This window comes from Pelophylax lessonae (genome assembly GCF_965119305.1).
Source record: "Pelophylax lessonae genome assembly, chromosome: 5".
In the NCBI taxonomy this organism is placed as follows: Eukaryota; Metazoa; Chordata; class Amphibia; order Anura; family Ranidae; genus Pelophylax; species Pelophylax lessonae.
In genome coordinates, this window is record NC_138772.1 from 396,582,860 (window position 1) to 396,606,626 (window position 23,767).

At 46.3% G+C, this 23,767-nt stretch overlaps 1 protein-coding gene across 1 annotated transcript in view; it reads left to right on the plus strand.

Moving 5' to 3' along the window:
- Positions 1 to 23,767, plus strand: part of YES1 (YES proto-oncogene 1, Src family tyrosine kinase) — a 138,806-nt gene that overhangs the window by 95,188 nt on the left and 19,851 nt on the right. Inside the window, exons 4-8 of the mRNA XM_082258783.1 lie at positions 260 to 358; positions 7,444 to 7,547; positions 12,009 to 12,158; positions 14,147 to 14,302; positions 18,218 to 18,397. Coding sequence (XP_082114909.1) covers positions 260 to 358; positions 7,444 to 7,547; positions 12,009 to 12,158; positions 14,147 to 14,302; positions 18,218 to 18,397 — 689 coding nt within the window. The remainder of the gene's footprint in view (positions 1 to 259; positions 359 to 7,443; positions 7,548 to 12,008; positions 12,159 to 14,146; positions 14,303 to 18,217; positions 18,398 to 23,767) is intronic.

A 23,767-nucleotide genomic window follows, 5' to 3' on the forward strand; every position in this document is an offset into this window, starting at 1 on the left:
AGTCCTTGCTGTCAGAACTCAATAGCACAGGGGGAGAGATCCCTGCATCAACATCGCTTGCATGGATGCAGGGGTTTGTCAGTGTGTGTTTTTTTGTATATGGCCTAAGGCCCAGGCAAAGATCACATGGTCTTTGATCAACAGACGTAAAAGGGTGAGCTTTGGCTGGAAGAGACGGCCAAAAAATTTGTGATTTTCCTGTTTTTTTTCTGTAATATAAAGAACATTTTATTTATTTGTAAATTATTTTCCTTTACAGGGAAGGAGACTGGTGGGAAGCAAGATCTATAGCCACTGGAAAAACTGGTTATATTCCTAGTAACTATGTTGCTCCTGCGGACTCTATACAGGCTGAAGAGTAAGATTGTACTGCTTACATTTTTAGTAGAGAATGATTGTAGGAGCTTGGGTAGACCTTTTTATATGGGATTTACATGTCCTGCCATCTGTTAAAAAATAAAAATGTATCTGCATAGTCAGTGGTGTAATAGAGAAAGTGTATTTGTGTGATAGTTGTGAAAACCATGCCTGTTTTGCTTTACAGAATTCAGATTATTAGGACCCATTCATACTAAGTTTTGGAGATGCACACATTTTAATGAGTTGAGACAGCCTATTCATTTTGAATTGGATGGCAGTGCACCTCATTGTCCTGTACCATTTTTTTCAGCACACTTCAATACGGAGATGGTTCACATGTCTGAAAATGGTGCACTAAAACTCGCATGCATTGTGGTGCTCTGGCTAGGTAGGTTGCTTTGTCATTCAGAATGAGTGGCACCACACTTATGATTGAGAAGCAAACTGTAGAATGTGCGATTGAACTCAAAGACCCTAAAAAGGAAAAAAAAAAAAAATCTTAGTCCCCTTTTACATAAGCGCTGTCATGTGCCAAAAACAGGTGAAGTGCATTTTTAAACCGCTTTAGGCACTTGTCAAGACCATGCAGTGTCAGCTAGACAGCCCCATATATGTTGACAAAAAAATAGGGCATGTTCTGTTCGGCAGGCAATACCACATGCCACTATGCAGAAAGTTTAACCCTGTTAAAGCGGAACTTTACACATAATACTTGATAAAAAATATTCTTCAGCAATGAACATACATTCCACATGAATAAATATGCTACTAAAATGAATGTGAGGTTTAAATTGCCTCCAGCATTGTTCCTTTTTTTATTCTTGCTGGAGGTTGCCATTTTGCTAAAGCCCAAAGTCCCAGAGCAGCAGTAAATCTTTAGGCTGCCAACAGATCCAACTTCTAGTGGCTCTGATTTTCGACACAGTGCCTAAAATAGAAAGCAACTAAGCAGGTGTACAGCAGGGTGAAACTGTGTATTACTAGATTTTAAACAATATAATCATTTTTAATTTAACACTTCCTGCAAAAGGGGCCTGCCTGAGGTGATCTAGCAAGACTTAATTTTCCCACTAAAGTTCCACTTTAACAAAATTGGGCTTGAAATTGTCTCCTAAACTATGTGTTGTAGATTGCAGTTGCAAGGACTTTAGGAAACTTTTTCTGTTAGAAGCTATTAATTATTGCCTTTGCTTGCCCTTTCTCAAACTCCCTAATAAAAGAGCGTTTGCCTTCAGTATTCCCCACCTGAGCACACTCAGCTATGTAATCCTAAAAGGATTACCATCCGCATGCCTTCAGTTATGAAGAGTTCTAGGAAAATGTCTTGGCAGAAATAAGTTACAGAGGATGACTGTGCAGATTTCGGAGAAAAGCAGTAAGTCATATGAGCAAGAAGTTAGTTTTATAGATGTGTTCAGTTCACACACTGTACACAGCGTGCCCACGTTTGACCATATTACAAGAAAAACACTTTTACATTTTTTTGCAGTTTAACATCATACTGGCCGCAGATTATTTTTTAAAGCAGACCTAGTAGTAAAATTGCGAATTCAACGCAATAAATTAAGGCCCCACTCCTATCATAAATATCCGCATTCAGTTTATTAAAAAAAAAAAATATGGCAAAAGTTACTTAAGATACTTTAACCTTTGCTTCTGCCTGTGGATCCTAGGCAAGGGTGACTTTACCATTCTTCCAGTGAAATCCTAGGGAACGCAAAATAACCCAAATCTTGAAAGGAGACGCTGCGGAGATAGTGTCTTTCTCTTTCGTTCATTGACGGACACAGCTCCTGATTTTCATAACCATTGGGTTATCCCGCCCTCTACAGGAGTAGGACACTAGGGAAGAAAAAGTATCTGGCTACGCCTATGGGCAGACCCAGGGGGTATACTCCCTCTCTCTGCTATGGGTACTCTTTTTTTTTTTTTCTGCCTAGTCAGGAGTAAGGACCTAGTTTCTTGCTGGGATCTCTGGTCCTGGCAAATGTTTTCTTTTTAGATAGAAATTTTTCTCCTGTTTTTTTTTCCCTGTGAGATCTACAATCAACTGCTGGACTGGGCGATGGGACAATGGATAATCTAGATTCAGTGGTCACCCCAATCTGGCCAGTGAGCTCGCGTAAACCTCAGCTCCGCGCTAGGTCGGCTGCGACATAGCCCCACTGGGCAGGGGCTGGCCTGCGGGTTAAATGCCTCGCGACGTCACATATACGACCGGGTCTCAGCCCGAGTCGCAGCATTCCTTTTGGCCACCAGCCTCTCCCCCCATTTCGATGGCGAGGGGCTCTGTCTGGAGCAGTGCCTGGTATGGTGAGTAGTTGTCCCCCCTGGAGAGTTTTGGAGAGGACGTGGGCCCCTCCTTGTGATGCTCGGACCCCCTCCTTCCCCTCAGGTACCCCCCTTTCATCTATCCCTCATCCCAAACCCCCCCCCCCCCACACTTATACTGGGAGCTGTGTGGGTGGTCTGGTCCACCTCCTGGGGTGGGGGCAGGGTGCTATGCTGACGATGGGGTCCAGGGGGTGCGCTGCCGGTGACCAGGCAGGAAGATTGCCTGGGAGCCTCGCGGGGGCCACCATTTTACTGTAGCCAGTGTGTTTCTATGCACGGCGACCATTTTACGGAGGTTTGCCATTGAAAATGGTGGCGGTCATGACTGTGGAGGAGCCCTGTGGGCAGCAATTTCGGCAGTGCAAACCCCTCCTCATCCCCTGGTGCAAACTCCTGGATTTTTTCACTTCCTGATCGCAGTACATGGAATGCAGATTGTCCTGGTGGCTGCAGGTGCCTGTTTCTGCTTGGTGGTGAGTCTGGTGGGGGTTCTCTCCCTCTCTGCTGAGGATCGGTTGGTTCTTTGTGCCTGGCTCCCGGTTGCTGCTGTTAGCGCAGTGGGGGGTTGTCTCTTTGCAGTGTTTTACACTTTTTGTGGGATCCCCCTGGTGACTACAATCCATCGATGCACTGATGACGGTCCTGGAGTCCTTTGTGTCCCGGGCGGAGGTGGCTTTTGGGCGATGGGCTAGCAAAAAGCACCCCCGCCTTCCCCTGCCTCATCTGTCTCATCAGATCCTGAATCTGATTTGGCTGCTGCGGATGTGAGTCACCCTGCTGGGTCTGCGAACACACGCCCGGAATTCTCAGATAGTGAGGACGATTCCTTCACATCTGCAACCGTGCACAAAAAAGGCGCTGGTGGAAGCACTGATTGTATCTGTGCGTGAGACCTTGAAGATGGAGGACGCAGCTGCTATGGAGGAGCAGGTTCCCTTTTGCTATAACAAGCCATCCAGAGCACCAAAGGGGTTTCCTTTCTGCGCTTATTTTGACAGAATTGTCGCTAGAGAGTGGGTAAGACCAAAGTGTCCCCCTGGGGTCCCTAAGTGATTTACTAGGGGCCATCTCTAGGAGGAGTCCCTTATTAAGAAGTGAACTGGTCCACCGGTTTCCAGATTGAACAATGATTCCGGTTGAAGAGTCCCCAGGCTTTAAGTACCTGGCTGACAGGAAGGCTGAGGCTGTAGCCCGCAATATGTACACTGTGGCTGGTGCAGCACTGAGCCTGGTATTCACCATTGCCCTGGTGTCACAAACTCTGACCGAGTGGGCTAAGCTCTTCCGCTGTGACCCGGAGGGAGAACAGCTCCCCCTGCCTTTGCTGAGCTGGCTGACCAGCTGATCCAGGGGCTGCAGTTTGTGATGCCTCTTTGGATGCGGCTCCCCTAATGCCTCGGCTCTCTTTCGGCAGTGGTCCTTCGGCGTGGCTTTTGGCTTAAATTCTGGCCTGCGGACCAGACTTCCAAAAAAGCCTTGACTGATCTCCCCTTTCAAGGGGATCGCCTGTTTGGGGCTACCCTGGATGACATCATTAAAGGTCTCACATGGGGAAAGAGTACTTTTCGTCCGCAGGTTGCTATGGGCAAGGAACCTCGTCTTAGACGTATGCCCTCCTTCTCTGCTCATAAGAAGTTTTTTCGTCCCTCATGGTCGACTGACAAGGGCTCAAAGCCTTTCAGGCCCCCCCCCCCACCACCCCGAAGGATCCAAACAAACCTGGTCTGGCAAGCCGAGAGCGGGCTTCTCAAGGACAAGGCTCCTTCAGCATGAAGATGCACCCTCACCCGTATCGTGGGTGGGGGGATATCTTAGTTTCTGGACCCGTGGACTTCTCTGGTACAAGACAAGTGGGTCCACAAAGTCATTCGGACCAGCTACAAGATCAAGTTTTGCTCTCCCCCCCCCCCCCCCTACCCACAAGGTTCTTTCCTCCCAACTTGTCCCCGGACTGTTTACAGGGTCTGTTTGTGGCAGTACAAGACCTGTTGCTTCAAGGGGTGATTGTTCCAGTTCCAACTTCAGAACGTTGTCAGGGTTTTGTCAGTTTGTGGCGTTACCCTTTTGGTCTCGCCTCTGCTCCTCGGGTCTTCACAAAAGTGTTATCACTGGTGCTAGCATTGTTAAGCCAAGGGGGGATTGCGGTACTGGGCTACTTGGACGACCTCCTTCTGGGAGCGGCATCTGGATTCTGAACTTTCAGAAGTCTGCTTTGGTTTCATCCACAACTATCTGGGTCTGACTCTGGGCTTGCCCTTAGCCAGAGTGCTCCTTCCTCTGGACATACTCCAGAAACTGCAGGCTGCGATTCCTCTCCTGCTGTCCAGCAGATGGTCTTCCCTCCGGACTTGCATGCGGCTGCTGGGCCTGATGGTTTCTACCTTTTGAGACGGTTCAGTTACACAGTTCTTCTAGGTCCTTGCAAAGGGAGATTCTGGCCAAATGGGACCAGACTCCGCAGTCTCTAGACAATCAGATCCAGCTGAGCCGTGATATGGTGGCTTCCTTCTCCAGCGCTTTGGCTGGGCAAGTCCTTCCTCCCTTTGTATTAGACAGTGGTCACCACGGATGCCAGCCTGTCTGGCTGAGGAGGTGTCCTCTGCAAAAATTCAGCTCAGGGGATCTGGACACTGGATAGTCCAGACTACTGATTAATATCTTGGAACTCCGAGCAATCAGACTGTGCCTTGAACATTGAACGGATCGTCTTCAGGGATGTCCAGTGCGCATTTAATCGGACAATGCCACGGCTGTGGTTATGTCAATCACTAGAGGGGCACAAAAAGTGTCCTGGCCGCTCTGGAGGTAGCAGGCATTCTAAGGTGGGCAGAGTGGTTTGTTCCAGCCCTCTCCGCCTTACACATTCCCAGGGTGGAAAACTGGCGGGCGAATTACCTCAGTTGGCAGGCGTTGGACCAAGAGGAGTTGTCCCTTAATCCGGAGGGGTTTCATCAGTTGTGTCTCCGGGGGGGCGTCCCTGGGGTGGATCTGTTAAAGTTCTGGCTCAACAGAAAAGTGCAGAGGCTTGTGATTCGGTCACGGGATCCTCTGGCGAACACCATGGATGCACTGGTGGCCCCGTGGGTTCAGTATCGTCTGATTTACGCCTCCCCTCCCCCCCCCCCCCCTCTCCAGCTTCTGTCAAGACCTCTACGCAGGATTGAGGCAGAAGGTATTCCGGTCATCTTAGTAACCCCCCCCCCCCCCCCTGGCTTGGTACGCCGATCTGGTGCGGCTCTTCGCTGAAGTTCCTTTGAAGCTTCAGGGAGGTTCTGTTGTCCCAAGGACCAATCAAAGTCGCTGGCTTTGACAGCTTGGCTGTGGAACGCCAGGTGCTGATAGAGGTTTGTCTGAGTCAGTGATTCCAACACTGGTAAAAGCTAGGAAATCTACTTCTAGGAAGATCTACCATTGTATGTGGAAGACACATTGCGTGGTGGAAGTCTCTTGGGTTTCATCCTTGTTTTTTGGTGGCTCGGATCTTGACCTTCCTTCAACAGGGGAAGTTGAGCAGAGCAGAAACTGGCCTTGAGTACTATCAAGGGTCAGGTGTCAGCCTTAATGGTCTTCTTTCAACTGGCCTTGGCTACACACTCCCTGGTGCGTACTTTTTTCCTTCAGGGAGTTCGGCACTTGGCTCCTCCAGTGTGGTCTCCGATACCGCCTTGGGACCTCAATTTGGTGCTCTGTTCTCCAGAAGCCTCCCTTTGAGAATCTTCTGGAGATTTCCCTGTTTATGCTGTCCCAGAAGTTGGCCTTTTTGGTGGTTCACCTCTATGTGCAGGGTGCCTGAAGTGGCGGCGTTTCCTGTCCACCTTACTTGGTGATTTTTCGTCCCTGTCAGACTTTCCTTCCAAAGGTTGTCTCTAATTTTCAGTTGAATGAAGACATTGTGTTGCCTTCCCTGTGTCCCAGGCCAAAACATCAGAAGGAAATTGCTTTGCGTGCCTTGGATGTGGTCCGGGCGATTAGGGTGCACCTGGCAGCTATGGAGTCTTTTAGGAAATCAGACTCCCTGTTTGTGGATCAGACAGATGATGTTCAGGCTTACGCGGTGACGCAGGTTTGAAATCTGCGGATGCTTCCTTTGGCTACAGTTTTGCAAGCTGCTGTTTAGAGGACCTGTCCTCTTTGAGAGGGTTTATTCTTTTCAGGTGGGCTCCAGTTGTTTTGGTTTAGCTCCTGTTTACCAGGTTGGCTATAGTTTAGCCTTGGGAATTTTTTCCGCTTTTCCCACCCCTCATGTTTAACAACACTGCTTTAGGACGTTCCAACGGTTAAGAAGATCAAGAGCGGTGTCCGTCACTGAACGAAAGAGAAAATGGGATTTTTGACTTACCATAAAATCCATTTCTCTGATGATCATTGACGGACACAGCACCCACCCCTCTGTGGAGTTGTAATTCTTCTGACAATGCTTGTAACAAAACTGAGTAGCTTTTTCTGCCTAGTGTCCTACTCCTTTAGGGGGCAGTATAACCCAATGGTTAAGAAAATCAGAAGCTGTGTCCGTCAAACATCAGAGAAATGGATTTTACCGTGAGTCAAAAATCACATTTTTTTGTGGTGTTTTTATTCAAATGAAAGAATGAGAAGGCTGTTGCTGTATAATATTGCAAAAAGCTATTGGAAAGCTGCGCTAAAGAAATAACATTATGAACCTTGTATGATGAATGATCTTTTTAGAAAGAAACTTTTCTTTTACATGGATCCAGATGCTGGTAACATCAGTGTCATTTTATTTTTCAGATGGTATTTTGGGAAAATGGGTAGAAAAGACGCTGAAAGATTGCTCCTCAATCCAGGGAACCAGAGAGGAACATTCTTAGTAAGGGAAAGTGAAACCACTAAAGGTACTTATCTCACTGTGTTACTGTTTATATGTGGTGAGCTATGTCTTTTTCATTCATATTAAATTAGTCACTCTAATCTCCTATTTTTAGCGTGTTATTGTAATTACAAAAGTCAAGAAGTAATGGCAAGGCATTTTAGAAAAAAAAAGATACAAGTTTACAACTACAATTCTACCTGGTGACCCTTCTCAGACACTTCTGTTTTGAACTGCTTTGTCACTGTCTCCTAGTGGTATCCCTGCATTGTCAGCCACCCATAATGTGCTCTCTCACTGGGGATTATAAGTGGCCATGTGAACGATAAATGCACAGGCATGTTCCACTATTATTACCATTAAGCTAGCGCTGATCAGTGACGTGCTATATAACTTGTAAATAGGAACTGGCTACCCAGAGGCTTGAGGATATCCGTGGCATAATGTTGTCAAAAAAGTAAAAACTGTATTTCTCTATCGTTCCTTGATAGACACAGCTCCTGGTGGTCATAACCATTTGGTTATACTACCCCTTATGGGAGTAAGACACTAGGCAGAAAAAAATTCTGGCTACACCCATGGGCAGTCCCAGGGGATATACTGACTCTTTCTGCTATAGCCATTCTTTCTGCCTAATCAGGAGTAAGGACCTAGTTCCTTGCTGGAATCTTTGGTCCTGGTAAAAAAAATTTATATAGAAAACTTTTTGCTCCTGGATTTTTCCTGTGAGATCTACACACAGATCTACTGCTGGACTGGGAGACTGGCTGGATAATTTAGATCCTTAGGTCACCCCAGTCTAGCCAATGAGCTCACAGAGACCTCAGCTCCGTGCTAGGTTGGCCGCAACACAGCCCCACTGGACGGGGGCTGGCCTGCGAGGTTGCATACGACTGGGTCTCGACCTGAATCGCAGTGTTCCTCCTGGCCGACAGCCCCCCATTTAGATGGAGAGGGGTTCTGTCTGGAGTGGTGCCCTCCTGGTATGGTGAGTAGCTGTTCTCCCTCGCCTCCTGGATGGTTTTGGGGTGGACATGGGCCCCTCCTTGGGTTCGTCGGATCCCCAGGTTCCCCTCCTTCCCACAGGCACTTAACCCCCCCGCGGAGTCTCTCATCTTGACCCCCCCCTTTCCACATACGCTGGGGCTGTTTGTGTGGTCTGGCCACTTTCCTGGGGTTGGCGATGGGGACCAGAGGGGTGTGCCGCCGGCAACCGGATGAGGCAGGGTGTATCTGGCGGGGGGTCTGGATCTGTGCTTGAGGCCTGGTCTCCCAATCCTGGGTCCCTGTACTGCCATTTTGTTGTAGCCTGTGTTTCTATAATCCACAGCCATGTTTGTGTAGTCCAAATGCCATTTTGCTGTAGTTTGCCATTGACAGTGGAGCCATGTGGGCGGCGAATTTCGGTGATGGGAGCCCCTCCTTATCCCCTGGTGCTGACTCCTGGATCTTTTCACTTCCTGATCGTCGCACATGTAGTGCAGATTATCCTGGTGGCTGCAGGTGCTTGTCTCTGCGGGTGGTGAGTCTTGTGGTACCCTCTCGCTTGGTGCTTTGTGCCTGGTGACTGGGTGGTGCTGCAGAAATTGCAGGCTGCAATTCCATCTCCTGCTGTCCAACAGATGGAATTGCAGGCTGCAATTCCATCTCCTGCTGTCCAACAGATGGTCATCCCTCCGGACTTGCATGCGAGTGCTGGGCCTGATGGTGTCTACCTTCGAGGCGGTTCTGTTTGCACAGTTCCATACGAGGTGCCTGCAAAGGGAGATTCTGACCAAATGGGACAAGACTCCCCAGTCTCTGGAATATCGGATCTGGCTGAGTCTGGGAATGAAGGAGTCCTTGATATGGTGGCTTTGTTCTCCGACGCTTTGGCTGGTAAAATCCTTCCTCCCTTGTTGTTAGACAGTGGTCACCACAGATGCCAGCCTATCCGGCTGGGGAGGCGTCCTCAGCAAGCATTCTGTTTAGGGGATCTGGACGCTGGAAGAGTCCAGACTACCGATCAATGTCTTGGAACTCCGAGCGATCAGACTGTGTCTGAGTTATTGGATGGACTGTCTTCATGGTTGTCCAGTGCGCATTCAATCAGACAATGCCACGGCCGTGGCTTATGTCAATCATCAGGGGGGCACAAGTGTCCTGGCAGCTCTGGAGGTAGCAGGCATTCTAAGGTGGGCAGAACTGTTCGTTCCAGCCCTCTCCGCTGTACACATTCCCAGGGTGGAAAATTGACGAGCGGTTTATCTGTCAGCAGGCGTTGGACCAAGGGGAGTGGTCTCTTTTACTCTGAGGTGTTTCATCAGCTCTCTCCTCGGTGGGGCACTCCCAAGGTGGATCTGTTGGCGTCTCAGCTCAACAGAAAGTTGCAGAGGTTTGTGACTCAATCAAGGGATCCTCTGATGGACGCCACAGACACGCTGGTGTCCCCATGTGGTCAGTATTGTCTGATTTACGCCCTACCTCCTCTCAAGCTTCTGCCCAGACTTCTATGCAGGATCGAGGCAGAAGGGATTCTGGTCATCTTAGTGGCTCCGGACTGGCCTCGCTGGGGCTTGGTATGCCGATCTGGTGTGGCTGGTCACTGACGTTCAATGGGGGGTTGAACAGAAATTGGCCTTGACTACTATCAAGGGCCAAGAGCTTTGACGGCCTTCATCCAATGACCTTTGGACACACACTCCCTGGTGCGTACCTTTCTTCAGGGTGTCTGACATTTGGTTCCTGCCGTGTGGGCTCCGTTGCTGCCTTGGGATCTTAATTTGGTGCTTTCAGCTCTGCAGAAGCCTCCTGCAGTTCACCTTACCTGGTGATTCACAGGGATAAGGGGGTTCTTCGCCTCTGTCCATTGTTCCTTCCTCAGGTTGTCTCTGATTTTCATTTGAATGAAGACATTGTGTTGCCTTCCCTGTGTCCCAGGCCAAAAACATCCAAAGGAAATTGCCTTGCATGCCTTGGATGTGGTCCTAGCAATTAGGGTGTACTTTGCTGCTACGGAGTCTTTTAGGAAGTCAGACTCCCTATTTGTGCTCACAGATGGACCTTGAAAAGGGTTGTCTGCTTCCTCTGCGACCATTTACAGATGGATCAGACAGACGGTGGTTCAGACCTATTCCTTCAGGGGTCAGGTTCCTCCTTTCCCTATCCAGGTGCATTCTACTTGGGCGCTTAGTGCCTCCTGGGCCTGCCGTCATCAGGCGTCTCTGATGCAGGTTTGCAAGACAGTCGTCGGTGCACACTTACAAAGTTTTATAAAATGGATGTGTTGGCATCTGCAGATGCTTCCTTTGGCCACAAGGTTTTGCAGTCTGCTGATTAAGAGGACCTGATCCTCTTTGAGGGTGTATTGTTTTTTCAGGTGGGCTCCAGTTTTTTGGTTGAGCCCCTGTTGCCTGGTTGGCTAATGTTTAGCCTTGGGAATTTTTTGGTTGTTCTTACCCCTCATGTTTAACACTGCTTTGAGATGGTTAGTAATGGTTATGGTTATGAATACTAAGAGCTATGTCCGTCAAAGAAAGAGAAAATTGGATTTTTGACTGTAAAATCCATTTCTCTGATGTTCATTGACGGACATAGCACCCATCCCTCTGCAAAGTTATTATTCTCTTGAAATTGCTTGTTAGAAAAATGGGTGGCTATAGCAAAGAACGTGAGTATACCCCCTGGGACTGTCCATGGATGTAGCCAGAATTTTTTTCTGCCTAGTGTCCTACTCCTGTAGGGGGCAGTATAACCCAATGGTTTGAATACCAGGAGCTTTGTCCATCAAGGAACATCATTTATGGTAAGTCAAAAATCTATTTTTTTCAAATGAAAGCAATTGTATGATACCCAGCACTTTAGTAAACTTAATGTCATCCAAATAGGATTTCAATCACTTTAAAACAGTGACCAAGAAGATGTATATTTTTATAATGAGGTATATTTTTATAATGAGGTGACATTAAATAGATACGTTGCCCATATCTTTTAAAGCTAAAGACTTTTATCCAAGGATGGCTTGCCATTACTGCTTGACAAAGGGTTATAATTAAAAAGTTGCATAGCATTTCACCCAGTAAAAGTGCATGTGCATTAGATCTGTGTGAAGGGTGAAAATTACCAAATGATAGGCTATTTGCTGTGCTAGACAAATGTTTTAATTTATTAAAAAGTGCCATAGGAATTTTCTATGGTATTGAGCGCCATCCAGTGGCCAAATGTGGCATTTTCCATTTTTATATCAAATAAAAATGTTTGACCAGCACAGGGAATAGCCTAATAACATTTTTTGTCCCATTTGCACAGAATAAATGTGCGTGCACTGTCACTGGGCTATTGCTATGAAAAATGTTTATTTATTTATTTATATATATATATATATATATATATATATATATATAGAACACCCTGCGTTGTACTTTTTAGCACTTATGAGGAAGAGCATAATCTGAGCGTTTGGTAAAACTATGTTAATAGAATTAACAAATATCTTATGTTTTTATAGGAGCATATTCCCTTTCTATTCGAGATTGGGATGAAGTAAAAGGTGATAATGTGAAACACTACAAGATCAGAAAACTTGACAATGGAGGATATTATATCACTACACGGGCACAGTTTGATTCACTGCAGAAGCTTGTAAAACACTACTCAGGTAATAAGGCCATTTTATTGGTAATTTGCCTCTTCTGGACAGAATTCTGTTACCTCCATTTCTGAATGCCTACAACCATACATTTAGGACATTTATTTCTGAGATGCTCATTATGTCAGTATTTTCATAAAGTAGCACTTGATTTAGGGGTTGTTCACACCAGCTGCTGCGCAGTGTGGTCCAACCTGATCAGCACAGTGTTGATGCACTGATAACAGCACAGCGCAATGTGTTTTTCTTTTTACACATCTCTATTGAAATGTCACACATCGGCCAGCTTGGGGTGCCCTGTTCTGCACTGGCAAAAAATGCATGCAGTACTTCTTTTTTTTTTTCCAATGCACACGACTGCAACACAATGGTATGAAATGGTCGCATCGGAGACCAGGCAAGCATATTGGTCCTGTCTTGCGGTGGAGGTGTGGTGGGACTGTGCTGGAATAGCCACGCAAAGCATTCCCATGGCACCTGGTGTGAATGAACTATGAGAAAAATTAGGCTACTTAAGAGTCCATTCAGACTAGCGCGACTTGTCAGCCTGACAAGCCGCGCTCGGTCGCTCGCCATTGATTAGCACAGGACCCGTTTTAATAGGAGCGACACAAGTCACTCCGACTTAGAAAAAGGGTCCTGTACTACTTTGGGGCGACCTGGGAGCGACTTCCATAGACTTCCATTATGTGAAGTCCCTGCAAGTCGCGCCGAAGTCGGGGTGCACGCTGTGCACCACGACTTCACAGGTCGCCCCGCAAAGTCGGATTGTGCTAGTCTGAATGGGCTGTTACAGAATGTGGTAATTCAAAGAGCAAAAAAATGTATAAAATGTTATAAATCTTTTTAGGTTAAAGGTTAAGTTCACTTTTTCAGGCAGAATATTTCATAATAGACTCCTCTTCTAATGTATTTTGCCCAAGCCATCCCAATGTACATAGCTGTCACCTCATCCACTGCAGCTTTCAATCTTCTGTTTGAAATTAAAAAAAAAAATGCTTTCTGTTTACATCACTTGATGTAGATCATATGCCATCATGCACTGCCTTACGCATCATAGAATAAGGGGGGTATTACAACTCTGGACTGCACCTCCCTCATTACTACACCACCTGTTTTATTTCCACCCACAAGTACATAGGGGGGAGTGAATGGAGTCACTCAGCTGTCAGACCCTGTTCACATTCACTCACGTTCCCACACATTTTTTTTGTTTTGTTTTTAGGGGGGGTGGGGGGGATTTGAGCAGTTCACTTGAATGGGCTGCCCTTTGCATGGCAGAAGCCCCAAAGAAACTTCAGGACTTTTACCACGCTTTTTGGTGCACTTACAAGGCGTTTGTCACATGGCATAACAAACACCCACCTGCTACCAACCTTTGGGATGCCATTAACATTTAATGGCAATGCCCGTTTGCAGCTTGTTTACATCCAGGGACACGGGCATGAGCTTTACAGACTTCCAGGGACACACTTCTGTTTTCAATACTACAGCTTTCCTCCACATAGACTGTTGTGGTTTCTCAGCTCCTGCACACTCTGCCAAATTAACCATGTATGCAAGAAAAAGGTAACGTACAAAACGAGGAAAACCTTGGCTGTGTGTTCGGTGAGAACAGTGCTGGCATTGCCTGCATTAGATTAGCATGTAACTGTAGAGGTGAGTTGTAGCAAACTTCTGGAGGGGAAGAACAAGTGCAGCGTGTGTTAATGAGGTCAGCTGATGGAACTACTTCCTTCTAACCGTTTTCATGTCATAACGACCAGATAGCAGGAAGTAATGGAGACGTTTTCTTTGGGAGACACTGGAGGCTGAAGTAATGCATGCCCTAGAAGATGGAAATTTTTTTTTTTTTTTTTGCAAGAGAAGTTTAATAATGGTATATTGGTACATAGGGAAGCTGAAATTTAGTTGGGAAAAACCATGAACTTAGCCTTTAATACTAGAATGCTGCATGTTTTTCAGCTCTGCAAATAATGTGTATTTATTTTTTTTAGAACATGCTGATGGCTTGTGCTATAGGTTAACAACTGTGTGTCCCACTGTGAAACCACAAACCCAGGGATTAGCGAAGGATGCTTGGGAAATTCCTAGGGAATCTTTGAGACTTGAAGTGAAGCTGGGTCAGGGATGCTTTGGCGAAGTATGGATGGGTAAGTTGTGTTTTCTAAATCCATTAAAGATTCACTCGATTACCTTTTTAATTTTATACATTACATCCTGCAATAGCAGCCATGGGCTTGTTTCTGTTTTGTACAGCTGCTTCTGGTGATTTCAGTTAAGAGATCTGGTTCTATAGAGCAAAAATGGATAGAGAAAAAAAGGATGGGGCTTTACGGGCCAGTGGGAGTAGAAGGATCAGACGCAAAACCAGTTTATAAAACCAAATAACATTTTATTGGCATATAAGGTAAAAAGCATGGGCTACCATGCATGTTTTGTGCAAACAGACTAACATACAAAGTTACTAAAATCAATCAAGATGAGTCATTCACAATATAGAAATACATCCCATGAGGGAAACAAAACCAAAGAGCCTGTGTAGGATGGAAGGTAGGTCTCAGGATGGATTACGGTCAATGTAGGTCCCCAGCAAGCCGACGTGTTTCGCTCAAGGCTTCCTCAGGGCCTGAGAGTCCATGACAGACCGGTATTTCCTTATTGGTAATGACTCAGTGGTGACAAAGTTGTGGCGACACAGATACTGATTAGAGATCACTGCTTCCATATTCAGAATACAAACTCCATGTTAGCGTCATATATATTACGCTGGATTCAAATGTTTAGACCCTCGTTTACCACAGAAGCAAGGCTTATAATCTCCACTGATGGCAGTCTCCTGGGAAACTCGACTACCCAAGCCCTCTCCCTGGTATATTCAAAATTATGGACATTCAACGTTGGGTATAAAAGATCTATTATGGTGTAGGGGTAGCCTCAGGCAGACGGAGGCATGCACCTTTCATGCGACCAAAGAGGGCGACATATCCCGGACCTGAAAGTCCCGGGAGACAGAGGTGAATAACCTATTTGTGGTGCAGGGATGGCTCCAGGCAGGAAAGAAGTACATATATGTATCGCTATTTCATGCTGATAGAGAGGACAATAAGTCCCGAGCTCCACAGGCCCTTAATAATCGTGATACGCCAGCAACAGGCATGTTAGTCTGTTGTATGTTAGTCTGTTTGCACAAAACATGCATGGTAGCCCATGCTTTTTACCTTTATATGCCAATAAAATGTTATTTGGTTTTATAAACTGGTTTTGCGTCTGATCCTTCTACTCCCACTGGCCCGTAAAGCCCATCCTTTTTTTTTCTCTATCCATTTTTGCTGGTATTCCCATAGGGGTAAGGGCCTAAACTACACGGCAACTTTTGTATGGTTCTATAGAGCCACGCAATCATTTGGCTTTTATTAGGGAGGTACAGCCTCACTAAAGTGGAAGTTACCTTTTAAGCACTTGACCTCCGGAAGATTTCATGACCAGGCCACTTTTTGCTATATGCACTGCATTACTTTACTGACAGTTGTGCGGTCATGCAACTCTGTACCCAAATAAATCTGCTAATATGACATTCTCAAAAAAAAAAAAAGTAGAAATCAAAATTTTTTAACATTTAAGGCCAATTTGTTTTCTGCTACATATTTCTTCTGGTAAAAAAAATCGCAATAAGCGTATTTTGATTGGTTTGCGCAAAACTTATTGTGTCTACTAACTACGGGAAAGGTTTGTCTTTTTTGGGGGTTTTTTTTTACTAGTAATGGCGGCAATCTGCAATTTTTTTTTTTTTTTTTTTGCAGGACTGCGACATTGCGGAGGACAGATCAGACCCCTAACTGACATTTTTGACACTTTTGGGGGTACCAGTGACATTACTAAAGTAATCAGTGATAAAAATATGCACTGTTACTGTAATAATGACACTGGCAGGGAAGGAGTTAACAGTATAGGTGATCAAGGGGTTAAATGTGAACCTAGGGGAGTGATTCTAACTGTATGGGGGTTGGACTTCTGAAATGATCAGAGACATGCGAAGGACGGTCGACTGTGTTTACAACAGCCGACTGTCATCCTCTCTTAGCAATCGGAGCCGCCTGACACCTGCATCGGCTTACTCGCTGACGATCGGGGGCGCGCACGCGTGTGCCCCCTAGCGCACTTCAGGAGAGCGACGTAGACCTACGTCGCTTTGCCTGTCTGTGCCACCTTGCCGCAGTAAAAAGGCAGCGGGTGGTCCGGAACTGGTTAATCACCCTAACAATTTTGAAAAAAATATAAATTTTTTTTTTAATTTCAGGTAAAAAAAACATAACTAATTAAAATTAAATTGAAAAAAATATCTAATTTCTTCATAAATGTAATCCAATATACATTCTGCTACATGTTTTTGGTATAAAAAAAAAATCCCAATATGTATATATTGATTGGTTTACGTGAATGTTATAGCGTCTACAAACTTTGGGATATATACTGGAATTTTTATTTATATTTTATACTGGTAATGGCGGCAATCTGCGACTTATATCGGGAATGAGATATTGCGGCAGCAATTGGACACTTGACACTTTCAGGTTCTAAAAAAAATTGCATTGTCACTGTATTGACACTAGCTGGGAAGGGGTTAAAAATCCGGGGTGATCAAAGGGTTAACTGTGTGCCTAGCCAGTGTTTGTGTTAATTATGTGTGCTACTTTTACTAGGAGAAGAGATGGATTCTAGTTCCTGCTTTGCAGCAACACAGAATTCATCCCTTCCCTCCCTGTTCTGTGTAGCTTACAGCAGGAACGGCGCACAGCCCCTGTAGGCAGAACTCCAGAATTACGTATATATACCTGATCCGGTGCACAGCTGCCGGCCTGTACCTGGTAATACTTTTGCTTTTCGTAAAGCAACGCTTACTGTATACTGTACTTTTTTTTTCTATATTTTTCTGTGTTTGTGTAGGTTGCTCTGAGTTGTTTTTTGATATTCAAAAGTGTTAGTACTTATCTATGTGGGAACTATTGTCCCCCGAGGACTGGAAGTGTCAGGACTAGAGGACACCACACACCTCTTCTCTGTAATGAAGGGGAAGTGAGTATTCTGTAGTCGACAGTGAAAACTGATAATAGTTTTAACTGATAACTGTTCAGAACTAGAGGAAGAAGCTATAAGCCCAATACAATTCTGAGAGGTTCACCAAATATTATATTCACTTTTGAACAGACGTAACTAAACACCTTTAATCATATATTTAATAGACCAAAAGTGAGTAAGTAAAATAAGTATTGTAATTGTTAGGGTTTACATAAAATATAAAAAGATGTACTATTTGAAGTAAGTATACAGAGTCTTGAAAGCATTTTACATTCACGGACAGGTTTGCTTTTAGTATATTTGAGCTTGCAGTCTGTTTTTACTTGTAGTGCCCTCGAATCTTATTGTTTCTGTAGCGTATGTTGGATCCTCTTCTCCCTTTTTTTTATTGGCAATATTGCATGGCTTTAGTTACATCATGCAAAGCAAGCTAATAGAACATCTAAAGTATTTTTTACCTGTTCATTAATTTAGTTTAAACGAATCTCCAGGTACTGAAATTTCCGTGTTTGTTTTTTAAATATAAGATATTTGATATGTGCAGGCAGACCGTGTCAAAATGTGTTGCCCTTTTTGAAGTTTTGTGTAAAAAAAAATAAAAAAAAAAAAATTCTATACTTTAGCAGGAGTAAATAGGTTCCCAGTCTTTACCAAACATCAGTGAATTCTTTGATCTACATATGTGCACATTGGCTTTAAAGAGCAAATCTTTCTTCCAAGTATATTTTTTCTCTCCTGTGATGTTTGTTGCCTTTAAATTCCTGTGTTCATTGATCTCCAAATAGCATTTTCTTTTTCAATTCAACAAGGCATATTAAAAAAAGAAATACAGATAATTTTTCTTAAATATATTTTTGCATTTTTAATTCCACCAGCAATCTCAAAATGTAACTTTTTAGTTTAATTTCACTTGATCATTGGTTGCTCTGTTATTTCTGATGAGTAGAGTTCTCAACACGCTTTTGTTTGTTTTTCCCCCCTTTCTCTAGGAACCTGGAATGGAACAACTAAAGTAGCCATTAAAACACTAAAGCCTGGAACAATGATGCCTGAAGCTTTCCTACAAGAAGCTCAGATAATGAAAAAGCTAAGGCATGACAAACTAGTCCCCCTTTATGCTGTGGTTTCAGAAGAACCAATCTACATTGTTACAGAATTCATGACAAAAGGTTTGTTTCATTGAAAGCTTTTTTTTTTTTTTTTTTTTTTTAACAAACACTGTTATGTAACGCTAAAATGTTTCTCTTTACTGCATCCTTTAGATTGATATGTCTACAATCCAAATGTTTATTTCTCTTATGTCCTCCAACAGTCGCTGCCCACTCATACAGTCTTCACCAATGGGGAGATCCTGGCCAGGTGGGACAGACTACCTCAGTCCTTGGACGTGAGAGTGTCTCTGAGTCGTCAAACCAGAATGGATCTCTTGTGGTGGCTTCAGTCCCCGGCTGTCGGAAGGGAAATCCTTCCGGCCGTTTCTATGGACGGTGATTACCACAGATGCCAGCCTGTCGGGCTGGGGTGGCGTCCTAGGCAACCTGTCTGCCCAGGGCACTTGGTCGGAGGAGGAATCCTCCCTTCCGATAAACATATTGGAATTGAGAGCGATCAGGCTGTGCCTGCTCCGCTGGTCGGATCATCTTCAGGGCCGTCCTGTACGGGTGCAGACGGACAATGCCACTGCGGTGGCGTACATCAACCACCAAGGGGGCACCAGGAGTGACCGGGCTGCCCAGGAAGTGACCAGTAGTCTGTCTTGGGCCGAGACTCATGTCCCGGCGATATCGGCAGTTCACATTCCGGGTGTGGAGAATTGGCAGGCCGATTATCTGAGCCGCCAGACCCTGGACCAGGGGGAATGGTCCTTGGACCAGGGGGAATGGTCCCTGCACCAGGAGGTATTTCAAATGCTGTGTGCAAAGTGGGGATCCCCGGATGTGAATCTGTTCGCATCTCAGCTAAACCACAAGGTGGAAAGGTTTGTGGCAAGAACGCGCGATCCTCTGGCAGACGCCTCGGATGCGCATGTGGTGCCTTGGCGTCAGTATCGTCTGATCTATGCCTTTCCTCCGATTCAGTTGTCCAGGTTCCTTCGCAGGTTGGCCTCGGAACCAACATTGGTTGATTCTGGTGGCGCCGAACTGGCCGCGCCGGTTCTGGTACACGGACATCGTTCATCTGGCCGTCGAGCCTCCTTGGCGGCTGCCAATGCAGGAAGATCTGCTGTCTCAGGGACCGATCTTCCATCCTGCATTACAGTCGCTGGCTTTAACGGCCTGGCTGTTGAAAGCCAGGTCCTGAGCGACAGGGGTCTCTCCTCAGAGGTCATTCCTACTTTAATAAAGGCTAGGAAAGCCTCGTCTGGTAAGATTTATTACCGTACGTGGAAAGCTTATTTCTCTAGCGCTCATTGACAGACGTAGTCCTCGGTGATACACCACCTTCGGGTTATGTTGCCTCCACAGGAGCAGGACTAGACAGGAAATTAAAAAGCTCTGGCCACACCCTAGGGGCAGTCCCAGAGGGTATATCCTCTCTCTCTCTGCCTCAGCAAATCAGTTATTTTCTGTCTAGTTAGGAGTAAGGACCTAGATACCTTGCTGGGATCTTAGGTCCTAGCAAGAATTTTTTCTTAAAGGATTTTTTTAGACAGCTTTTTTTCTCCAAGTGTTCCTGTGAGATCTTCAAGCAAGAAAGCTGAACTGGGCGACGGGCTGGATGTTGAGATCCGGTGGTCACCCCAGTTCAGCCTACGAGCGCGTGCAGGCCATAGCTCCGCGCTGGGTCGGCCGCGACAAAGTCCCATTAAAGGACTGACCCCGCGAGTTAAACGTCTCGCTGAAACGCCAAACACCATGAGTCACGGCGTCCATATCGGTCGACAGCCCTCCCGCCCCGGTGGAGAGGGGTACTGTCAGGAGTTGGTGCCCGCCTGGTTCCGGTATGGTGAGTAGTATGTTCCCCCTTTTCCCCTGACGGGTCTTGTGGTGAACGCGGGCCCCTCTCTGTATGGTAAGATAGAGTCCCTCTCTATCCTATAAATGACACAGATCCTCCTACTTTGAGTGTGATTTTATGTGCAAAAAGCCAGGAGGCTTGGTTTGGGAGCTAACAATCTAATTGTATACATGTTAAAAAGATTGTAATCTGTGGCATTCTGGGAATCTTACGGTGATAAGAATAAGCTACCTACCAGTCAGAAGCCACGGACATGTAGACTGCCTTCCTAATCAGATCTCCAGCTATTAGCAGGCCTCCCGAATGGCCATGCGGTCCGCCAGGGCCGGTACCGCCAACCACGCCAAAATCCCCATGCAGAGAGAGTGTTGTGTGCCCTGCAGCACACCGCTATTCAGTACAGGCCGCCGCCATTTTTTTTGCTGGATCGCACGAGCCGCCATTTTGGCGTAGCCTCGTGTCTCCAGCATGGGGGCGGCCATGTTTGAGGTGATCCAAACACCTCGTGGAGCTAGGGGAGGCGCCGGAAGGCGTGCAGAGGGGCGGAGCCGCCTCCTTTCTTCCTGGGCAGCCAGCCAAGAGACTTCCTGTTTGTCAGGACAGCGCTGTAACCTGTTGCAGTTAAACTCTGAGCATCAAGTGGTGAGCCTGGGGGTCTATCTCTCTCTCTCTCGATCGATAGGGATCCCTAGCAGGTAACACTAAGGGGCTTTTTGTGGCGCTGGGGGTCTGGAAAAAAAAAAAAAAAAGTTTTTTATTTTTGAATTATATTATCCAGAAAGTGACTGGAATTATCATGGACCCTGCCACACATATTCCCCCACCTGTTTCCCTCGAGGGGGCCACGGGACCCGCCGGTGCACAGAGTGTAGAGTCATTTACAGCAATTTTGGAGTCTATGGTGGCTCGGGTGGAGGCGGCCTGTCAGGGACGGGGGTCAAGGAAGCGACCCCCGCCTACCCCTATACTATCTGACACCTCTGACTCCGATTCAGAGATGGTCACTGCAGTTGCAGGTTCCTCTGCAAGGGCTGTTATCCCAGGTAAAGCCCCCTCAGACAGTGAGGAGGACGCTTCTTCTCCTGCTATAATTCAGGAAGAAGCATTGGTGGACGCACTAGTTGTGGCAGTGCAGGAAACCTTAAAACTTGAGGCTTTACCGGCAGAGGCAACTGAAACAGAGATTCCTTTTGGTACTAATAAGCCCATCAAAACGGTGAAGGTTTTTTCTGTACCCAAATGTTTCGGTAATCAGATTAAAGGAGAATGGGAGCATTCTAAACGTACCTTTACTATTTCCTAGCGTATTGCTAGACGCTATCCGTTTGAGGAATCCATCATTAAGAAATGGACGGTACCACCAGTGGTGGATCCACCTATTTCCAGGCTGAGTAAAGCCACGGTTATCCCAGTGGAGGACACTTCGTCCTTTAAGGATCCGGTGGATCGAAAGATGAAAGCAGAGTCCCACACCATCTTCTCTCTGATAGGGTCAGCATTTAGACCAGTAATTGTTATTGGTCTAGTTTCCCAGACACTTACGGAATGGGCGAAAATGGTACGCCAAGACCTTAGGGGAAAAGATATTCCCCAGGAGACATCTGATTTGATGGAACAGATTATACAAGGGCTACAGTTTATCTGTGACGCAGCCTTGGACACTACTCCCTTATTAGGGCATGCATCTATGTCAGCGGTGATCCTCAGACGTGTGCTGTGGTTAAAATGCTGGTCAGCTGACCTAGGTTCCAAGAAGACCTTGACAAATCTCCCTTTTCAGGGGAATCGTCTATTTGGGGCCAACCTAGATGAAATCATTAAGGATGCCACTGGGGGCAAGAGCACTTTTTTGCCACAGGCTGCTAAAGCTAAGGGACTTCGCAACAAGCGAGGACCTTTCTTTACCGCCCATAAAGGGCGCCCGGCTGGTACTAGCGGGAAAGGCAAGACTCCTCCAGGAGGGTTCAAGAAGGGCTGGTCGGACAAGCAGAGGACCAACCCAGCCAAACCCGAAGCAAAGGAGTACACAGCCTGAAGGTGCGCCCCCACCCGGTTTCAGGGTGGGGGGACGTTTTCACCGGTATTCAGGACATTAGATCGAGCATCAACCACTACTACCGGTGCGATTCTTCCCTTCCAACATTTAAGTACTACAGGAAGCGGTAGTTACCGTTCCCTGAATAGATCTTTTCCTTTACCTTTTCCTAAGATTAGTCCCTATACCTCACAGGAATCGGATCTGGTTGACCAGATAGGCCAAGTAGCCTCTAGTCGGGTGACTTCGGTCCCTGAGGTTCAACCAGAAAAGATCACCCTTCCTGATAACAATCAGGTATCTGATAAATGTGTGGGAACAGAAAACGACCAGACTTTCTCGGATGGTCGGGGCCAGATACCTCTAGGGACACCTGGTTCAGATTCTATCAGCGCCAGTGGTCCTAGAAATTCTAGGCTGGCCTCCTCAAGCCGGCCTGGCCGACTTGAACATGCTAGTCGCAGACGTTCCGTGGGAACTTCGTCTCAGGGAGTGTCTGTGGTCTCAAGGACCAATTTACCATCATGCTTTACAGTCGCTGGGTTTAATGGCCTGGCCATTGAGACCCAAGTACTGAAGGACAGAGGTTTGTCAGCTTCAGTCATTCCTACCCTTATTAAAGCAAGGAAAGCGACTTCCAGCAAGGTCTATTATCACACATGGAAGACTTATATTGCGTGGTGCGAATCTTTAGGATTTCCTCCACGTACCTATTCGGTGACTCGAATATTGGCCTTTTTGCAACAAGGGGTTGAGCAGAAGCTAGCCTTGAGCACCATCAAGGGTCAAGTTTCAGCATTAGCAATCTTCTTTCAGAAACCTTTAGCTACCAAGTCCTTGGTGCGGAATTTCATCCAGGGGGTGCAGCACCTGGCTCCTCCAGTCCGCGCGCCCTTACCGCCCTGGGATCTTAATTTGGTTTTGTCGGTTCTACAGAAACCTCCCTTTGAAAACATCAGGGAGATTCCCTTGCTTACTTTATCCCAGAAGGTGGCCTTCCTGGTGGCTATTACTTCTGCTCGCAGGGTGTCAGAACTGGCTGCATTATCATGCCAGTCCCCATACCTAGTGATTCATAGGGATAAGGTAGTACTTCATCCTAAGCCATCCTTTCTTCCTAAGGTGGTTTCAGATTTTCATCTGAATGAAGATATTGTACTACCTTCCTTGTGTCCTCAGCCCAAGCATCATCGGGAACATGCGTTGCATTCCTTAGATGTGGTTCGGGCAATCAGGGTATACCTGAAAGCTACGGAATCATTCCGTAAGACGGATTCACTTTTTGTGATCACGGATGGCCCCAGAAAGGGTTTGCCTGCATCTGCCGCGACCATTGCCAAATGGATTAGACAAACGGTGGTACAGGCTTATTCTATTAAGGGTCAGAGTCCTCCGTTCCCTGTTAGGGCGCACTCCACTCGAGCGCTCAGTACTTCCTGGGCCTTTCGCCATCAGGCGTCAGTGGTCCAGGTATGTAAGGCGGCCACCTGGTCGTCGGTACATACCTTTACAAAATTCTATAAAATTGATGTGACGGCATCAGCGG